We start from the raw sequence: 16,033 nt of genomic DNA on the forward strand, positions 1-16,033 counted from the left end.
ATTAGACTATGAGAAGTCTTCTGAACACATCTATCGATCATCGAGGTAAACGCATAACTCTAAAAGAGCGCGTTGCACTTTCGCGGAACGATCTTAATCTAAAGGTATGATATGTGTTGTGGGGGTATCGACCAAGCTCGCCTAGGAATTCAAATCGCAAGATATTCTCTCATTTGTAAGTAAGTTGTTTCCTCATTTCACTAAAGTGTCAATTCAAATCGAAAGATATTGATACCTAAGTATCCAATCCTTCCTTTACCCAGGAATTCTTTTTCTTTCTCTCTGGCGCCCCTAGTGGGGGATTGTTGGAAATAGGGGCTACTATTTGCATAGTCTTTTTTCCATCTTGTCCCACATTGGTGAGGAAAAGAGTGTGTGTTGTGTTTATATATGACCACACTTCTTACCATATCACTAGTGGGTCATGGGAGGCTTTTGTTGAAGCTTTGCGAGGTGCTTAATTCAGCTCGCACACGCGCGCACGCGCGTGCCCGAGCCCAGACCGGCCCGGCCCGGCCCGGATTCGGATTCGGGAATTGGCAATCGCCTGCGGCGGGATTTACCTATCTTTTTGGGCCAGAACCGTTTGTTTTGTTTTGGACTGAAGTGTCGCTGTCAATGCTCTCTGCACTGACTGTTAGTGCTGTTGGTAGGAGTCTATCTGACTGTTAGTGCTGTTGGTGGGATGCTATAGTGCTGCTTTAATCCCTTCCACTTCTGTGTTAATGCTCAAGGCTCCCTCCCACTACTGCTTCAGTGGACCAGTTCTTGGCTCCTCTGTTCATCTATTTTGCTATAAATAGATCAACTCTCTTCAGCATAACAAGAACAACAAACACTCTCCCTTCTTTCTTAACTCATCTTTTCTGATCATAGTTTCTGGGTATTGTTTCTTGATCGTTCTAAGTCTCACAGTTCCGAGTGGGCGAAACTGAGTGGGAACTGTAGTGTTATACTTGGGCAACTACCGGCACTAGCTGATCGCCACCACGGTCGTACCGGAATATAGTTTTCAAGGCAGTGGCTCTCATACCACGTCACTACAAATTGGTTATCTCTAATCTTTCTCATTGTTACTGCAATTTACGAATAACAATTTGAAAACTATATACTGTTGCTGTAACAATGTCGATCATGTCAAAAAATGCTCCTGAATTGTCAAAAGTCGAACCCTTAAATGGTCAGAACTATAAACGTTGGTCTCAAAAATTACTGATGTTTTTTGAACAGTTTGAAATTGATTACGTTTTATTTTCTGACCCGCCTGCGCCTGTAACCGAAATTACTGCATCATCTGTTGAGACCACTCCTCCTGGAATTTCTGTAGTCAAGTCAAATGAAGAGGCTATTAAAAACATGATAAGGATAATAAAACAGTTAGGTTTCACCTCCTTAATCTTATGGCTAATACCCTATTTGACTTGTTTATGGTTCACAAATCTGCTAAAACCATATGGGAATTACTAGAGAAAAAACATGGGGCTGATGATGCGGGTAAAAAGAAGTATGTCGTTGGGAAATGGCTGGGGTTCCAGATGGTAGATGACAAACCTATAATGGAACAAGTTCATGTCTATGATAATTTCTGTGCTGACGTACGTAGTTAATGAAGGGATGAAACTAGATGAGATTTTTCTAGCAAATGTGCTATTGGAAAAATTCCCCCCTTCCTGGTCTGACTATAGAAACCATCTCAAACATAAGAAAAAAGACCTTTCTCTCCAAGAATTAGTGAGTCACATGAGGACCGAGGAGGCAAATCGTCTCAAAGAAAAAAAAAACCATTAATTGTATGTGATACAGTTTAATTAATCCCTTATGACATGAGTTGAAATTATATCTTATTTTAATGTGATTAAGATAAGATTCGATTTAGTGGTTAATACGTTAATTCACTAAATATAGTAGAGGTTTGTAAAGATTTTGAGATAAAGGCATTTCGTTATTTAAATTTGCAAGAAGTTGTAAATTTAACTAACTGAAAATTATGGGTCACATTATAGGTTGATATAATGGTACAATATTACTCAATAAGTTGAGTGTATATTGTTTATTAATTTGTATCACATAATTGTTATTTGATCAAATTAATATTTAATTATGAATGATAATTAAACATAGGACTTATAAGCATTTGTGGGACAAATTTTATAAGACCAAAATAGACCCATAAGAGCCTTGGATTCTAAAAAAGGTGATTATATATAATGCTCTCATTTGTTCTTCTTTATGGACATCAAAAATGATGATTGATCATTTTCTTTACACTTGTTAAACAAGTGTTTGGATGAGAAAAAGCAAAGGGCTCCCCTTCTCCTCAAAGTGGTCGAGATATGCTCTTCTTAAGAGCATATTTTTGCTCTTAAATATCACTAAGTTTTTGGTGTAAATTAAGGGAGAAAGGAGAAGAAAAACCTTAAGAAAATCCTTACTATAAACCTCTCAAATTCAACTCATATAATACTAATAGATTCTTATTATTACTACTTGTAATACTAGAAAGATTAGTAACATTAAGGGTATATTACTACATAATAACTAGTTATTGTTAGTAGTATTTTTTGGGTTAAATCTTGGGTGCAACAAGAAGGAGATCTTCTAATTTGAAGATTTGGAAAGGAAATTTTTGCCGAATTATTTCTAGCTCAAGAACATACTAAATAGGTGATTTAGTTTGTGCCCAAATATTCCATATCAAGAATGTAAGGAAATTAATTCTTCCTTAATCTCTTTATATTAATTAGACTTAATAATGCATGCATGATACCTAGTTCCTTTATAATGAAAATGATAACCTAATTAGATGATGTAATTAGGTTATGGTTCACAACAAGTGGTATCAGAGCCATGGCTAGTACCATGCATGTCATTTTAAGCATTTTTTATTTTTAAGAGAAAAATTGGAAAAAAATGGAATTTGATGCCAAGAAAAAACGTTTTTTGACACTTAAATAATGTTTTTTGGCATGAGTTTTTTAGTGAGTATACCTTCTGATATATAAGTATATGTGGTAAAGTTTGATAATTTACGGATTCATTTTGCTAATTATTAAGGTTTTTACTCAAAACCGAGTCAAAATGCCGTATTTTGATTAATTCATTAACTAAATATTGTTTGACAATAAATCGGTCTTTGAGAATTTTATATGATATTTCCAGAATATAGTATATCATGTATGTAAAAGTTAAAAATTTATTTTGGAGGTTTACATGTTTATTGGTATTTATGTGATAAAATGAATAAAAGCATATTATTTTAATCAAAAATATGATCCGAAATTATGCAGCCCCTGGAAAATTTTGGTATATTTTGAAATATGTTATAAATGTTGAAAATGATATTTAAAAGTTGATTTTATCAATTTTGGATGTTTATTACTTTTTATTGTTAAAAACCGATAAATATCGATCTAATTTCAACACATGCTTCAAACGTTTTTGGGGAAAAGTTTCTGCATTTTTTTTTGGGTCCTAGGAATAGTTCCAGAATATTCAAAAATTTTATTTTGAAGTTTTACAAAAGGTTTCAATTAAATTTGATTTATTTTGTAAAAGTTATGTTAAAACCGATAATATTAGCAAATAAGATCAAATCATACTAATTATTCACCAAGAAATTAGTGAGACTAATGGTTGGCTAAGAAATCTGTTTTGGATAATTAGTATGGCCTTAAATGAGATTTAGGTGTTGATTCTTGATTTTTAACTGATAAAATCGACAAAATCCGTAAATCCGATCAAAACCAAGCAAGGTATCTTCTTTTGTGCAATAAGGCAATTTTGGCATCTTGTTGATACAGCATCCTAAGCATATAATTATGTTGAATGATTGTCATTTATTTAAAGTATTTAATTAATTGTACCTAGTATGGCCTAGTTGTTTTAATCATTATTACCCGAAATGAATGGGAATAATGATTGGTTTGTAATTCAAATACGATCTCGAATCGTCCGTTTGTAATTAATTAATTTATTGTTATTTTTAATTAATTAATGTATAATAGGAAAAGCTATGTAATTTTATATTATTATTTTTACCGGCGTTTCCTAAAGACGGAGTTTCATCGAGATGGAGTTTTTCTTGGAAGGTGTTCCAAAATGAAGAGGCAAGGGACCAAGGTGTTGGTTTCCGAATTTGTAATTACAACTAGGTGGCCATACTAGGACTATTTAATATGCTTGCATGCTTTATATTTCCCGTACATGCCAAAACCGCCACGCACATACAGTTCATCATTTACCGATTGTCAATTCACGTCAACGTTATACAAATTCGCCGACTTAGTTCACATACAAGGAATTTATGACTAAATTGACAAGATCTCTCACATATTTAAAAATTGAGATTAGCCTTACCAATTAGTAACACCTATGAATCCTCTGTTCATTAGAGCCACGCTCGCCCAAGCGGGGTGTTCTCTTTTTACCTTAGCTAAGTAGGGTGATAAAAAATGTTATCACATGCCAAAATTGGTTGGTCTCAACGGATTATTAAGACGGTCTTGTATTCCGGGCTAGGAGATAGATTTAAAAGGAAATCTGTCGACCGAGAGTTCTAGAGGTAGAATTAGTCAACCGTTGACTTACCGAATTTAGATGATTATGGGATGTTTCGCCCAAGTGATGCTCATTTTTGTCTAGAGTTGGGTCTTGGAATCATTCGTATAATTGAGTGGGAGATCGTTATATGGATGCTAAAACTTGTTAAAAATTGGTTTACAAGTTTTCGAGTTTTTTCTAAAACAATGAATGAATTTTTAATAATATTTCCTTAAAATTGTTGTAGCAAATCAATTCGCAATGGCAACATCATCGACTCCTTCAACTGCTCCATTAGGCAAAGACTCATGGCTGAGGTCCATGATGGACAAATGTACCGAAACAACAGGATGGTAGTAACTTTGTTGAATAGGAACAAACCATTAAGAGTGCTGCATTATCCGATAATGTGATCACTTATTTAACCGATGCCCCTCCTATTGAGCCCACGGCTAGGGCTACACCAGCGGTGAGGACCGCTTATGATAACTACATGAGGATGTCAAATGATATCAAGAATGTGTTGATATGGTCTGTGTCCACCTCTCTCAAGAATCGATGCATTTCACTGAATGCATACGAGATATTCACTCGTATGACAACGATGTTTTCACAAACACCGAAAGTCCGTCAATATGAAGCGGCGGCACGCTTTTTTGAAGCAAAGCTTGAGAGAGGACAGAAAATTGGTCCTCATGTACTTAAGATAGTGGAACATGTGGACACCCTAGAGCGTCTAGGGTGTGCTATTCCAAAGACTCTTGTGGTGGATCGGATCCTCCACTCACTCCCCACCAAGTTTGCCCATTTTAGGGTGAACTACAATATGAACAACATGGATAAGTCATATCATGAGCTTCATGCTCTTCTCACCCAAGCTGAGAGGGATATGGAAGCTAGTGGGAGTGAAAAGGAAGATGTTCTTTCAATGAGATTGAAGAATATTTCTCTAGGAGTCAAGAAGGGCAAAGGAAATGAACAAACCCCATTCAAAAAGAAATTTACTAGGCAAGAAAAGGGCAAGGGAAAAGCTATAGAGTATAGCAATCCCAAAGAAAAGAAAGATCAAACCGGGGCCGAATGCTTTCATTGCAATGGCAAAGGCCATTGGAGAAGAAATTGCTCCAAATATGCAGAGGATATCAAAGTCGGGCGTGTGACGCCAATAGGTATATTATCTACTTCTCTCTATGTGATAGATGTTAATTATGCTAGCACGTCTACTTGGGTATTAGATACCGGATGTGGCTCCCACCTTTGTAATCATTTACAGGGTTTAAGGGACGTGCGAAGCCTAACAAAAGGAGAGGTCGATCTACGCATGGGAAACGGAGCAAGAGTAGCGGCCGTTTCCATGGGAACTTATGTGCTCTCATTACCTAGTGGATTGGAGTTGTTTTTAAATAATTGTTATTTCGTACCAACTCTTACTAAGAACATTATCTTAATATCCGCGTTAGACGCGGAAGGCTTTTGCTTTATCATTAAAAACAATTGTTGTACCTTTTCATTTAATGATTTGGTTTATGGCAAAGCTATTTCAATTGGAGGTATTTATGTTCTAAATGATGTTAACGAAGTCTACCATGTACAAAACAAGAAGCTCAAAAAGGGTGATCCAAATGAATCCTACCTTTGGCATTGTCGTTTAGGTCATGTAAACGAAAGACGCATTAAAAGACTTGTTTCAACACAAGTGATTAAACCATTTGATTTCGAATCATATGGTACATGCGAGTCTTGTCTTTTAGGCAAGATGACTCGTGCTCCTTTTTCAGGAAAAGGAACACGAGCAAGTGAGGTTTTGGCTCTCATACATTCGGATGTGTGTGGTCCATTATCTGTCACTGCCAGAGGAGGTTATCACTACTTCGTCACTTTTACTGATGATTTGAGTAGATATGGTTATATCTACTTGATGAAGAATAAAAGTGAGGCATTCGAGAAGTTCAAAGAATTTCAACGTGAAGTAGAGAACCAATTGGATAAGAATATTAAAGCATTGCGATCCGATCGTGGTGGTGAATACTTAAACAAAGAATTTGATTCTCACCTAAAAGATTGTGGTATTGTATCACAATGGACTCCTCCTGGCACACCACAATTAAATGGTGTGTCCTAAAGGAGAAACCGGACTTTATTAGATATGGTTCGGTCTATGATGAGTTTAACAGAGCTTCCCAATTCGTTTTGGGGTTTTGCAATCTTGTCTGCAATATTTTCACTAAATCGAAGCCCGACTAAAGCAGCCGATAAGACTCCATATGAGATATGGATAGGGAAAGTTCCTCATTTGTCATTCATGCGTATTTGGGGTTGCGAGGCTTATGTCAAGATCAGATCTGATGATAAGCTTGCACCAAGGTCTGACAAATGTCTATTTGTAGGATATCCAAGGGAGACACGTGGCTATTATTTCTACCATAAGGACGAGAACAAAGTGTTTGTGGCTCGTGATGCTGTCTTTCCAGAAAAGGAATTTATTTCTCGAAGACAGAGTGGGAGAAAATTTGAACTTGAGGAAGTTCGTGAACCACAAACCGAGAATGAGGTGGAGGAAAATGTGGAGGATAACGTTCCCTCCTCTTCTGAAATGGTTATTGTCCCTAGGAAGTCAGGTAGAATAAGTCTTCCACCTGACCGCTATCTTGGATACATCGAAGAAGATATCGTTTTGTTACTTTTAGAAAGTAATGAACCCACTACCTACAAATCGGCCATCTCTAGTCCCGACTCCAAGCATTGGCTCGAGGCCATGCAATCCGAAATGGGTTCCATGTATGAAAACCAAGTGTGGGACTTGGTGGATTTACCTGAGGGAGTGCGACCTCTTTAGTGTAAATGGATCTACAAGATAAAACTTGGCATGGATAAGCATATAGATGTTTACAAAGCTAGATTGGTAGCAAAAGGTTTCACCCAAGTTCATGGTTTACACTATGATGAAACTTTTGCTCCAGTTGCTATGCTTTGGTCCATTAGGATTATCTTAGCGGTTGCTGCTTTTCATGATTATGAGATTTGACAAATGGATGTGAAAACCGCCTTCTTGAATGGGATTCTAGAAGAGGAAATGTACATGACACAACCTAAAGGTTTTGTTGATACATCTAACCCTAAGAAGGTGTGCAAGCTTAAGAAATCCATTTATGGACTAAAGCAAGCATCTAGGAGTTGGAACCATCGCTTTGATCATGTTATTAAATAATATGGGTTTTCTCGAAGTGTTGAGGAACCTTGTTTATACATGAAGTTTAGTGGGAGTAAGGTTGCTTTCCTTATCCTATATGTGGATGACATATTACTAGTTGGGAATGATGTTTCGATGCTCACTTCTGTCAAGTAGTGGCTTGGGAAACATTTCCAAATGAAGGATTTGGGAGAAGCACAACGCATCTTGGGTATCCGGATCTATAGGGATAGGTCCAAGAGGATACTAGCATTAAGTCAAGAATCCTACATTGAGAAGATTCTTGAGAGGTTCAATATGAAGGACTCTAAAAGAGGCTTTCTTCCTATGTGTTCAGGGATCACTTTGAGCAAGTCACGTCTCTCCTCCACACCGAGGATATTGAACGCATGAAGACCATACCCTATCCTTCCATTTGTTGGGTCTATCATGTATGCTATGATTTGCACTCGTCCCGATATTGCGTATGCTTTAAGCATGACGAGTCGTTACCAAGCCATGCCAGGTGAGAGTCACTGGATAGCCGTGAAAAACATCCTTAAGTACTTGCGAAGGACTAAGGATTCGTTCTTAGTATTTGGTGGTGAGACTGAGTTGCGTGTAAGTGGTTACACGGACGCCAGTTTCCAAACCGATAGGGATAATATGAAATCCCAATCAGGCTATGTCTTTATGATGAATGGAGGAGCTGTTTGCTGGAAAAGCTTCAAGCAAAGTGTAACTGCGGATTCTACAACAGAAGCTGAGTACCTTGCAGCATCAGAGGCTGCTAAGGAGGCTGTTTGGATTAGACAATTCATGGATGGACTAGGTGTAGTCCCTACCACTGAAGAGTCTATCTCTTTATACTGTGATAATAGTGGCGCTATTTTTCAAGCAAAAGAGCCTAAGTCCAGTAACAAATCCAGACACATTGAAAGGAAATACCATGTAATTAGAGATTACGTGGAAAGGAAGGAAATAGATATTTGTAAGGTTGGGACAGATGATAACATTGCTGATCCTTTAACCAAGCCTTTATCAAAGGCTAAGCATGATGGTCACGTCGCCTCCATGGGATTGAGACGAGTACCATATTTTATTTAGATTATGGATATGTAATTATTGGATACCGTATCAATTTTTATGTATGTGATAATCTCATTCATTGTTTAAATTTTCAGTTATGAATTGATTTTTAGTATGACTAAAACAAATACTCTGTTTATCTGAATGAGTTGTGGAGACACTGTTGAATACCATTCATGTGAACAAGATAAACTTTGTATGTCGTCCCTAGTCACTTAATGAGGTGACGTCTCGGAGTGACTAGATTGTAAGTCGATTGATGGTTGTTTCAACACCATGAGGTCATACGAGATGACTGGTCGATTACATAGGCAAAAAGGTATGACCATTGCCGGACTGTGACCATTAATAGAGTCCCCTAGATCTATTGTAGACGCCTGGTCGTGGCGGGGATCTCTATGATATTCCAATGAGTCAATTCTTTTGACTGGAGACTATTATCTAAGTCAAGTGCAGTTTCCGAGTGACTTTGGTTTTTGTCCTAGGTCGTGCCGTGATAGGAGGCCAAAAGGGCATCTACTGAGTCATGGTGATCTGTATTAGGCAAAGATAGTTAGGGCATACAGGAATTGTCCACCCACGTTGGGTTAAGTATCTCATGGCCACTCGAGGAGTTATGACTGAAATGCGTGGCCACGCTCGGAAGTTATCTATAGTAGATTTTTCCGGTCTTACAGTCCCACTCCCGATCGAGGAAACCACTCACGATATGTTCATGTGCAAGGGCGACTTGTTAGACACCTTGCATTGAGTAGGAGATTAAAACGGACAAGAGAATTGGTAACGCACACCTTGTATCGGACAAGTGGGAGATTGTTGGAGTGAGTGTCCTCCACAATAGTGCGTTTACATAATAAATCTCATATGACGAATATCAACTGGATATTTATTTTATTGATCCTTGTCGGTTGATTAACGTAAATCAATAACGGTTGGCTGACTAGAGTTTGACGTTATTGTCGTGAGACGGCGGTGATCAACTGACCCCTTTCGGTCACACCTATAGGATGAGACCCAAATAGATAATTAATTAATTGTATGTGATACAGTTTAATTAATCCCTTATGACATGAGTTGAAATTATATCTTATTTTAATGTGATTAAGATAAGATTCGATTTAGTGGTTAATACGTTACTTCACTAAATATAGTAGAGGTTTGCAAAGATTTTGAGATAAAGGCATTTAGTTATTTAAATTTGCAAGAACTTGTAAATTTAACTAACTGGAAATTATGGGTCACATTATATGTTGATATAATGGTACAATATTACTCAATAAGTTGAGTGTATATTGTTTATTAATTTGTATCACATAATTGTTATTTGATCAAATTAATATTTAATTATGAATGATAATTAAACATAGGACTTATAAGTATTTGTGGGACAAATTTTATAAGACCAAAATAGACCCATAAGAGCCTTGGATTCTAAAAAAAGGTGATTATAATGCTCTCATTTGTTCTTCTTTATGGGACATCAAAAATGATGATTAATCATTTTCTTTACACTTGTTAAACAAGTGTTTGGATGAGAAAAAGCAAAGGGCTCCCCTTCTCCTCAAAATGGTCGAAATATGCTCTTCTTAAGAGCATATTTTTGCTCTTAAATATCACTAAGTTTTTGGTGTAAATTAAGGGAGAAAGGAGAAGAAAAACCTTAAGAAAATCCTTACTATAAACCTCTCAAATTCAACTCATATAATACTAATAGATTCTTATTATTACTACTTGTAATACTAGAAAGATTAGTAACATTAAGGGTATATTACTACATAATAACTAGTTATTGTTAGTAGTAATTTTTGGGTAAATCTTAGGTGCAACAAGAAGGAGATCTTCTAATTTGAAGATTTGGAAAGGAAATTCTTGCCGAATTATTTCTAGCTCAAGAACATACTAAATAGGTGATTTAGTTTGTGCCCAAATATTCCATATCAAGAATGTAAGGAAATTAATTCTTCCTTAATCTCTTTATATTAATTAGACTTAATAATGCATGCATGATACCTAGTTCCTTTATAATGAAAATGATTAGCTAATTAGATGATGTAATTAGGTTATGGTTCACAACATTGAGTTGGCAGGACAAGAGGCTGAATGGTTGAAAAATCTTTTAGCTGATATACCAGTGTGGGGCGGACGGCTAACACCGGTCTCCCTGCACTGTGACTCGCAGGCAGCTATTGGTGTTGCAAAGAATAGTGTCTACAATTCGAAAAAGAGACATATTCGAATAAGACACGCTGCAGTTAGACAACTCCAAAACAATGGAGTGATTGCTTTGGACTATGTGAAGTCCGAAAACAATCTTGCTGATCCCTTTACTAAAGGGCTGGCTAGGAGACTAGTCGTTGATACGTCAAGGGGAATGGGGCTTAAGTCCTTAGGTCAAGAGTGAGACTTGACTAGGTCTAAAGCTTCTATTCCTATGGCGTTGTATGATTCATAGCCTTAATGGTGGTGCTTTTGAGACGCACTTGATGAATCATACACCAGGTTGGACTTAGGTCCTTAATGACTCATGTGAGAAATGCTATTGAGAAGCACTTGAGTCACCTACGTAGGTGTAACGATCATTAGACTATGAGAAGTCTTCTGAACACATCTATCAGTACCGAGGTAAACGCATAACTCTAAAAGAGCGCGTTGCACTTTCGCGGAACGATCTTAATCTGAAGGTATGATATGTGTTGTGGGGGGTATCGACCGAAGCTCAGCTAGGAATTCAAATCGCAAGATATTCTCTCGCTGTAAGTAAGTTGTTTCCTCATTTCACTAAAATGTCAATTCAAATCGAAAGATATTGATACCTAAGTATCCAATCCTTCCTTTACCCTGGAATTCTTTTTCTTTCTCTCTGGCGCCCCTAGTGGGGGATTGTTGGAAATAGGGGCTGCTATTTGCAAAGTCTTTTTTCCATCTTGTCCCACATTGGTGAGGAAAAGAGTGTTTGTTGTGTTTATATATGACCACACTCCTTACCATATCACTAGTGGGTCATGGGAGGCTTTTGTGGAAGCTTTGCGAGGTGCTTAATTCAGCTCGCACACGCGCGCGCGCGCGTCCCCGTTCCCGAGCCCGGCCCTGATCCTGATTCGTGATTCGGGATTTGGCAATCGCCTGCGGCGGGCTTTGCCTATCTTTTTGGGCCAAAACCGTTTGTTTTGGACTGAAGTGTCCAGGAGCTGTTAATGCTGCAATTGCTGCACTAATCATTGCTGCATCAGTGGAGCTGTTAATGCTACACTACTACTGAAGTGTTGTTAAGGCTCCTGCCCACTGAAGTGCTGTTAGTGGGAAGTGTTGCTTCAGTGGAGCTGTTAATGCTACACTACTACTGAAGTGTCTTTGTTAAGGCTCCCGCCTTTGAAGTCTTGTTAGTGGGAAGTGCTGCTGCTTCCTTCTACTATATAAGCACTCCCTTCACTTCAGAAAACAACAACAACAAACACTCTTCCTTCTTCCTTATCTCATCTTCTTCTCTGATTATAATTTCTGGGTATTGTTTCTTGGGAAACTACCGGCACTAGCTGATCGCCACCACGGTCGTACCGGAATATAGTTTTCAAGGCAGTGGCTATCATACCACGTCACTACAAATCGGTTATCTCTAATCTTTCTCATTGTTACTGCAATTTACGACTAACAGTAGGTAGCCCTTCAAAAGGGATGATCACCTCGTCTTTGCTTTTGAAGGACTGCCTACGTATTTACCATTAAGGTAAAATCAAACTAATGCCGTAGTTCAGAAGGATAATTCATTAGACCCGTAAAAACTAAAAAGTCCCTTGTAAAAAAAGCGCAACTGGGCTAGGAAGACACACATTCACTCTACACCACACTAAACATGTCTTAAAAACAAAACTATATGTTGCGACGTACTAAATCGAATATGTAGCGGGGAGTCGGAAAGAAGGGTACTCACCACACTACTGGGTGTTCTCAGTGTAGTACTGACTACTGACCCATCCATTACACAAAGAGGTTGTATCTAACAATATTCTGTTCTTTGCTGCAGGGTGTAATCATTTACGAGCAAGCTCTTGTTGTATCATACTCGGGATTGTGAAAATTCATACTGTATCATTACGAAGACAAAATATTAATTGGAAGATGTCAAGCTGCAGCAGTTTAGCATCGATTAGTCTAGCCGTCTACTATTACTAATTTATTATTACCATTGTTGTTCGGACTTGGCTCTGAGCCTCTGACGTTGCCTTTCATGTACTGGTTTTGTACTTCTGTTTAGAGACGGACTTGTTAAACCATGATCGATGTTATAATCGCCCAAATAAGACTATTGTACGACCTAATTTACGCATCATAAATCAGAATCTCTCTCGGAATGTTATTAGTTTGACTCCAATTTTCACCAAAGAAAATAGCATGATTAGTCACCATCTCAGTTTCTGCCATCAAGTTACGGGTTTTTAGGAATGCCGGTGAACCTACCGAGTCGAAGATATTTTAGCTTTCTAGCAGGAACTTGTCAAATTGAGACTTAGCTATCCAAGTAGCCCAAACATTCAGGAAAAGGACATTTTGCTTCCAATAATTCATTGAAAGTTACTTCCTTTTTTGGAATATCTGAGCAGATATCAAATCTAAAGAAAACATAGTCAAATTTAACCCGATTGTAGAAAGATCCTACTCTAATTTCTACTCGGATAATATAAGCTCTATCGATCATATGAATAATTCAGAAATCAGAAATATGGGTTATTATGGCTCGATAAATATGTTTCATTACACAATACTCGTAATTGTATACAAATGCAAATACTGGTGAAATTTGTAGAGTTGATAATCAGCACACCACAAGCAATTCAGTATACCTCCATTGACCAAAAACTCGGAGGGCTTCACCTCAAAACGCAGCAAAAACTCCAAATATCCAAGGAAAAAGCAAAAACGAGGGAACGAAGAATTTTGCAGCACAATAAATCTGAAGTTCACAACCTGTAAAAAACTGGTGGATAAATAATTTTGGCATCCGGTGAGAATTAATAACTAGCACTGACAACATTTTATATTCATAGGGAGGTATATGACGTGATATTTCATTTTCAGTTCGAGTTATGCCAGTACAAAATTAAGGTCTTTAGAAGAAAAATGCAGATAATAAGCTCAGACGGAGAGAATAAATGGACTCCTCAAAGGCTCATCGAGATTGGCTTAGTGTTCAGTCTACCTATCGATAAGTTTATAGAAAGCGAGGAAGTTATGGCACATCAAAAGAATTACCTTAGTTAATTTAGGGTGTTATGGCATAGTTGTAAAGCTGGAAATCCTATGGAGCAACCTGCAATTACAACAGATAGTTAGCGATAAGAAGTGAAGAAAAAAAACTAAATACGCCAAGTCGCCAAGTGAATGGATCAATAGCCAAAATGCGTAACATCCTATTATACCATAGTCACCGAATAAATTTGAAAATGAGAAAATTTGTGAAGTTATACTTTATCTGTGATTGAATTGAATGCCGCTTTAACATCTTCAAATACGTCCTCGACTGGTTTCGCAGCATCAATCTTCAGTAAAATGGTTTCCAGTCAGTTGAAATAGATATAATACTGAAACCCGGGTCAAGAGAAGTGTCGAAAAAATCTTACCTTTCTAACCTTGCCCTTAGCGTCGTAGTACTCAATGACGGGGAGACTAGATTCCATGTATACTTGGAACCGCTTTTTGATGGTCTCAATATTATCATCCTCCCTACCCTACAATAATGAGGGGCGAAGCCAGGGTTAAAATTTTGGAGAGGCAATTTTTGTTGTAATTATTTTTTTGCCTAATAAAACGCGCAAACATTGGTGCAGTGAAGGGATTGTGATACAAACTTGAAGTTATTTTAGCATATAAAAGGGCCCAACAATATTGACTTTATCGGTTTACAGAAATTGGGGTCGCAAATTATAGTCTTCAAACAATTTGCGATTTAGGGGAAATCAGAAGCAGAAATTTAAGTATACCAAACCTGGTTTCTACCCAAAAGACGCCTCAACATCTCTTCTTCTGGACAATCGAAAAATAGAACAAACTCTGGTTCAATTCCTGTCTGCAATTCATAAATAGATTCACTAAATGAACAAAGCAGTGAATAAATACAAGAAAGGTAAAAGAAAAATGAAGACTGGAGACATACAACAGCTTCCCAGGCTTCACGGTTTTCAATATTGCGAGGGAAACCATCAATAAGAAATTTATCATTTCCACATTCCTCCATTGCTTGCTGGAGAAGCCCGACAGTAACCTCAGAAGGCACAATCTTTCCCTCCTTAATGATAGTTTGGATCATAGTTCTACATCAATAAGAACAACACGACTCCGTCATAACTATATCACGAGCCTAACAAAACTAAAGCCATTGACAACAAAAGCTGGACGCCACAATTACATTAAAGATAATCTCTTTATTTTGAATTTCAGCATTTTGTTGGAGATTTCAGTTAAATAGGCTGGTCTCACATTTCAACGAGACTTTATAACTGATTAATGTGTTAGGTCAAAGCAATACAGAAGCGTTGCCTTGATGAGTTATCATGTCAACAGTGAATAAGACAGCAAAGATCAAAATCAACATGTACTACTCGTTCGAACAAACAAGTGAGCTTACCCATTTTCGGAACCAGATTTAATTTCTGCTCGCAAAAGGTCACCAGCGCAAAGATGGGTGTATCCAAAGTGTTGCACGATATTTGCACACTGTGTACCCTTCCCACTGCCGGGCCCTCCTGCAAAATAAAAGACAACATAAAATTATATTCATACATCAATCGGCCAGAAGATTTTAAAGTCACTTGCATTTTTAATGAGACATTCAGGCTATATGACGGACAATAATGCTTATATTACAAAACTAATACTACAAGCATCCATTTGGTGATCCACTCATAAAACTGGGTGAATTGAATCGGACAATCAAGAGCTTTTATACAGATATGGAGCTTACCCAAAACAAAAACAACAGTCACCTTCTTGCCAGACTCCTACAGTTCACGGAGCACAAAATGAATAAGCGGGAAATGTAAAGAGACTCAAGTCACTCAGCAAACAGGATGCAATATAAAACACAAACCTAGGATATTTCTAGTAATTTCAGTAAGAAAACAAGGGAATATGAACAAGAAATAAATGAAATCCCGAGTTAAAGTATCCACCTCATTGTGAGCATCACTAACAGTTCCCATAGAGCAACTGCATCAACGCAAACAAAGAATAACTTAGCTGAGT

At 37.5% G+C, this 16,033-nt stretch overlaps 3 protein-coding genes across 5 annotated transcripts in view; 2 read left to right on the forward strand and 1 right to left on the reverse strand.

Moving 5' to 3' along the window:
- The window catches only part of LOC141586292 (UMP-CMP kinase 3-like), a 36,200-nt gene extending 22,646 nt beyond the window's left edge, over positions 1-13,554 (forward strand). The window contains exons 10-11 of one of the 2 annotated variants that reach the window (XR_012519502.1): positions 12,819-13,076; positions 13,396-13,554. The gene's annotated coding sequence lies outside the window, so the exon portion shown is untranslated. Of the gene's footprint in view, positions 1-12,818; positions 13,183-13,395 lie in introns of those variants that run through there. The other variant, XM_074407471.1, reaches the window with a different exon arrangement.
- Positions 2,392-6,069, forward strand: LOC141658572 (uncharacterized). Its single transcript, XM_074465499.1, has 2 exons — positions 2,392-5,708; positions 5,813-6,069. Exons 1-2 carry the CDS (start codon positions 5,033-5,035, stop codon positions 5,920-5,922), a joined length of 786 nt encoding a protein of 261 aa, XP_074321600.1. The 5' UTR covers positions 2,392-5,032; the 3' UTR covers positions 5,923-6,069.
- The window catches only part of LOC141586291 (UMP-CMP kinase 3-like), a 3,996-nt gene continuing 1,458 nt past the window's right edge, over positions 13,496-16,033 (reverse strand). The window contains exons 2-10 of one of the 2 annotated variants that reach the window (XM_074407466.1): positions 15,961-15,997; positions 15,753-15,789; positions 15,417-15,534; positions 14,946-15,102; positions 14,778-14,858; positions 14,413-14,520; positions 14,260-14,331; positions 14,045-14,102; positions 13,496-13,759 (exon numbers count right to left, since the gene is read on the reverse strand). In XM_074407466.1, the coding sequence (XP_074263567.1) occupies positions 14,091-14,102; positions 14,260-14,331; positions 14,413-14,520; positions 14,778-14,858; positions 14,946-15,102; positions 15,417-15,534; positions 15,753-15,789; positions 15,961-15,990 (615 nt within the window). In that variant the 5' untranslated portion in view covers positions 15,991-15,997 and the 3' untranslated portion in view covers positions 13,496-13,759; positions 14,045-14,090. Of the gene's footprint in view, positions 13,770-14,044; positions 14,103-14,259; positions 14,332-14,412; positions 14,521-14,777; positions 14,859-14,945; positions 15,103-15,416; positions 15,535-15,752; positions 15,790-15,960; positions 15,998-16,033 lie in introns of both variants that reach the window. The other variant, XM_074407467.1, reaches the window with a different exon arrangement.

The sequence above is a fragment of the Silene latifolia genome, chromosome 6 (genome assembly GCF_048544455.1).
Source record: "Silene latifolia isolate original U9 population chromosome 6, ASM4854445v1, whole genome shotgun sequence".
In the NCBI taxonomy this organism is placed as follows: domain Eukaryota; kingdom Viridiplantae; phylum Streptophyta; class Magnoliopsida; order Caryophyllales; family Caryophyllaceae; genus Silene; species Silene latifolia.

Bases quoted from the DNA above. Each gene is read 5' to 3' on its own strand.
- LOC141658572 (XM_074465499.1), top strand. From the start codon at position 5,033: ATGAGGATGTCAAATGATATCAAGAATGTGTTGATATGGTCTGTGTCC. The intron at 5,709-5,812 runs GTATATTATCTA...AATCATTTACAG, and splicing joins CGGGCGTGTGACGCCAATAG to GGTTTAAGGGACGTGCGAAG.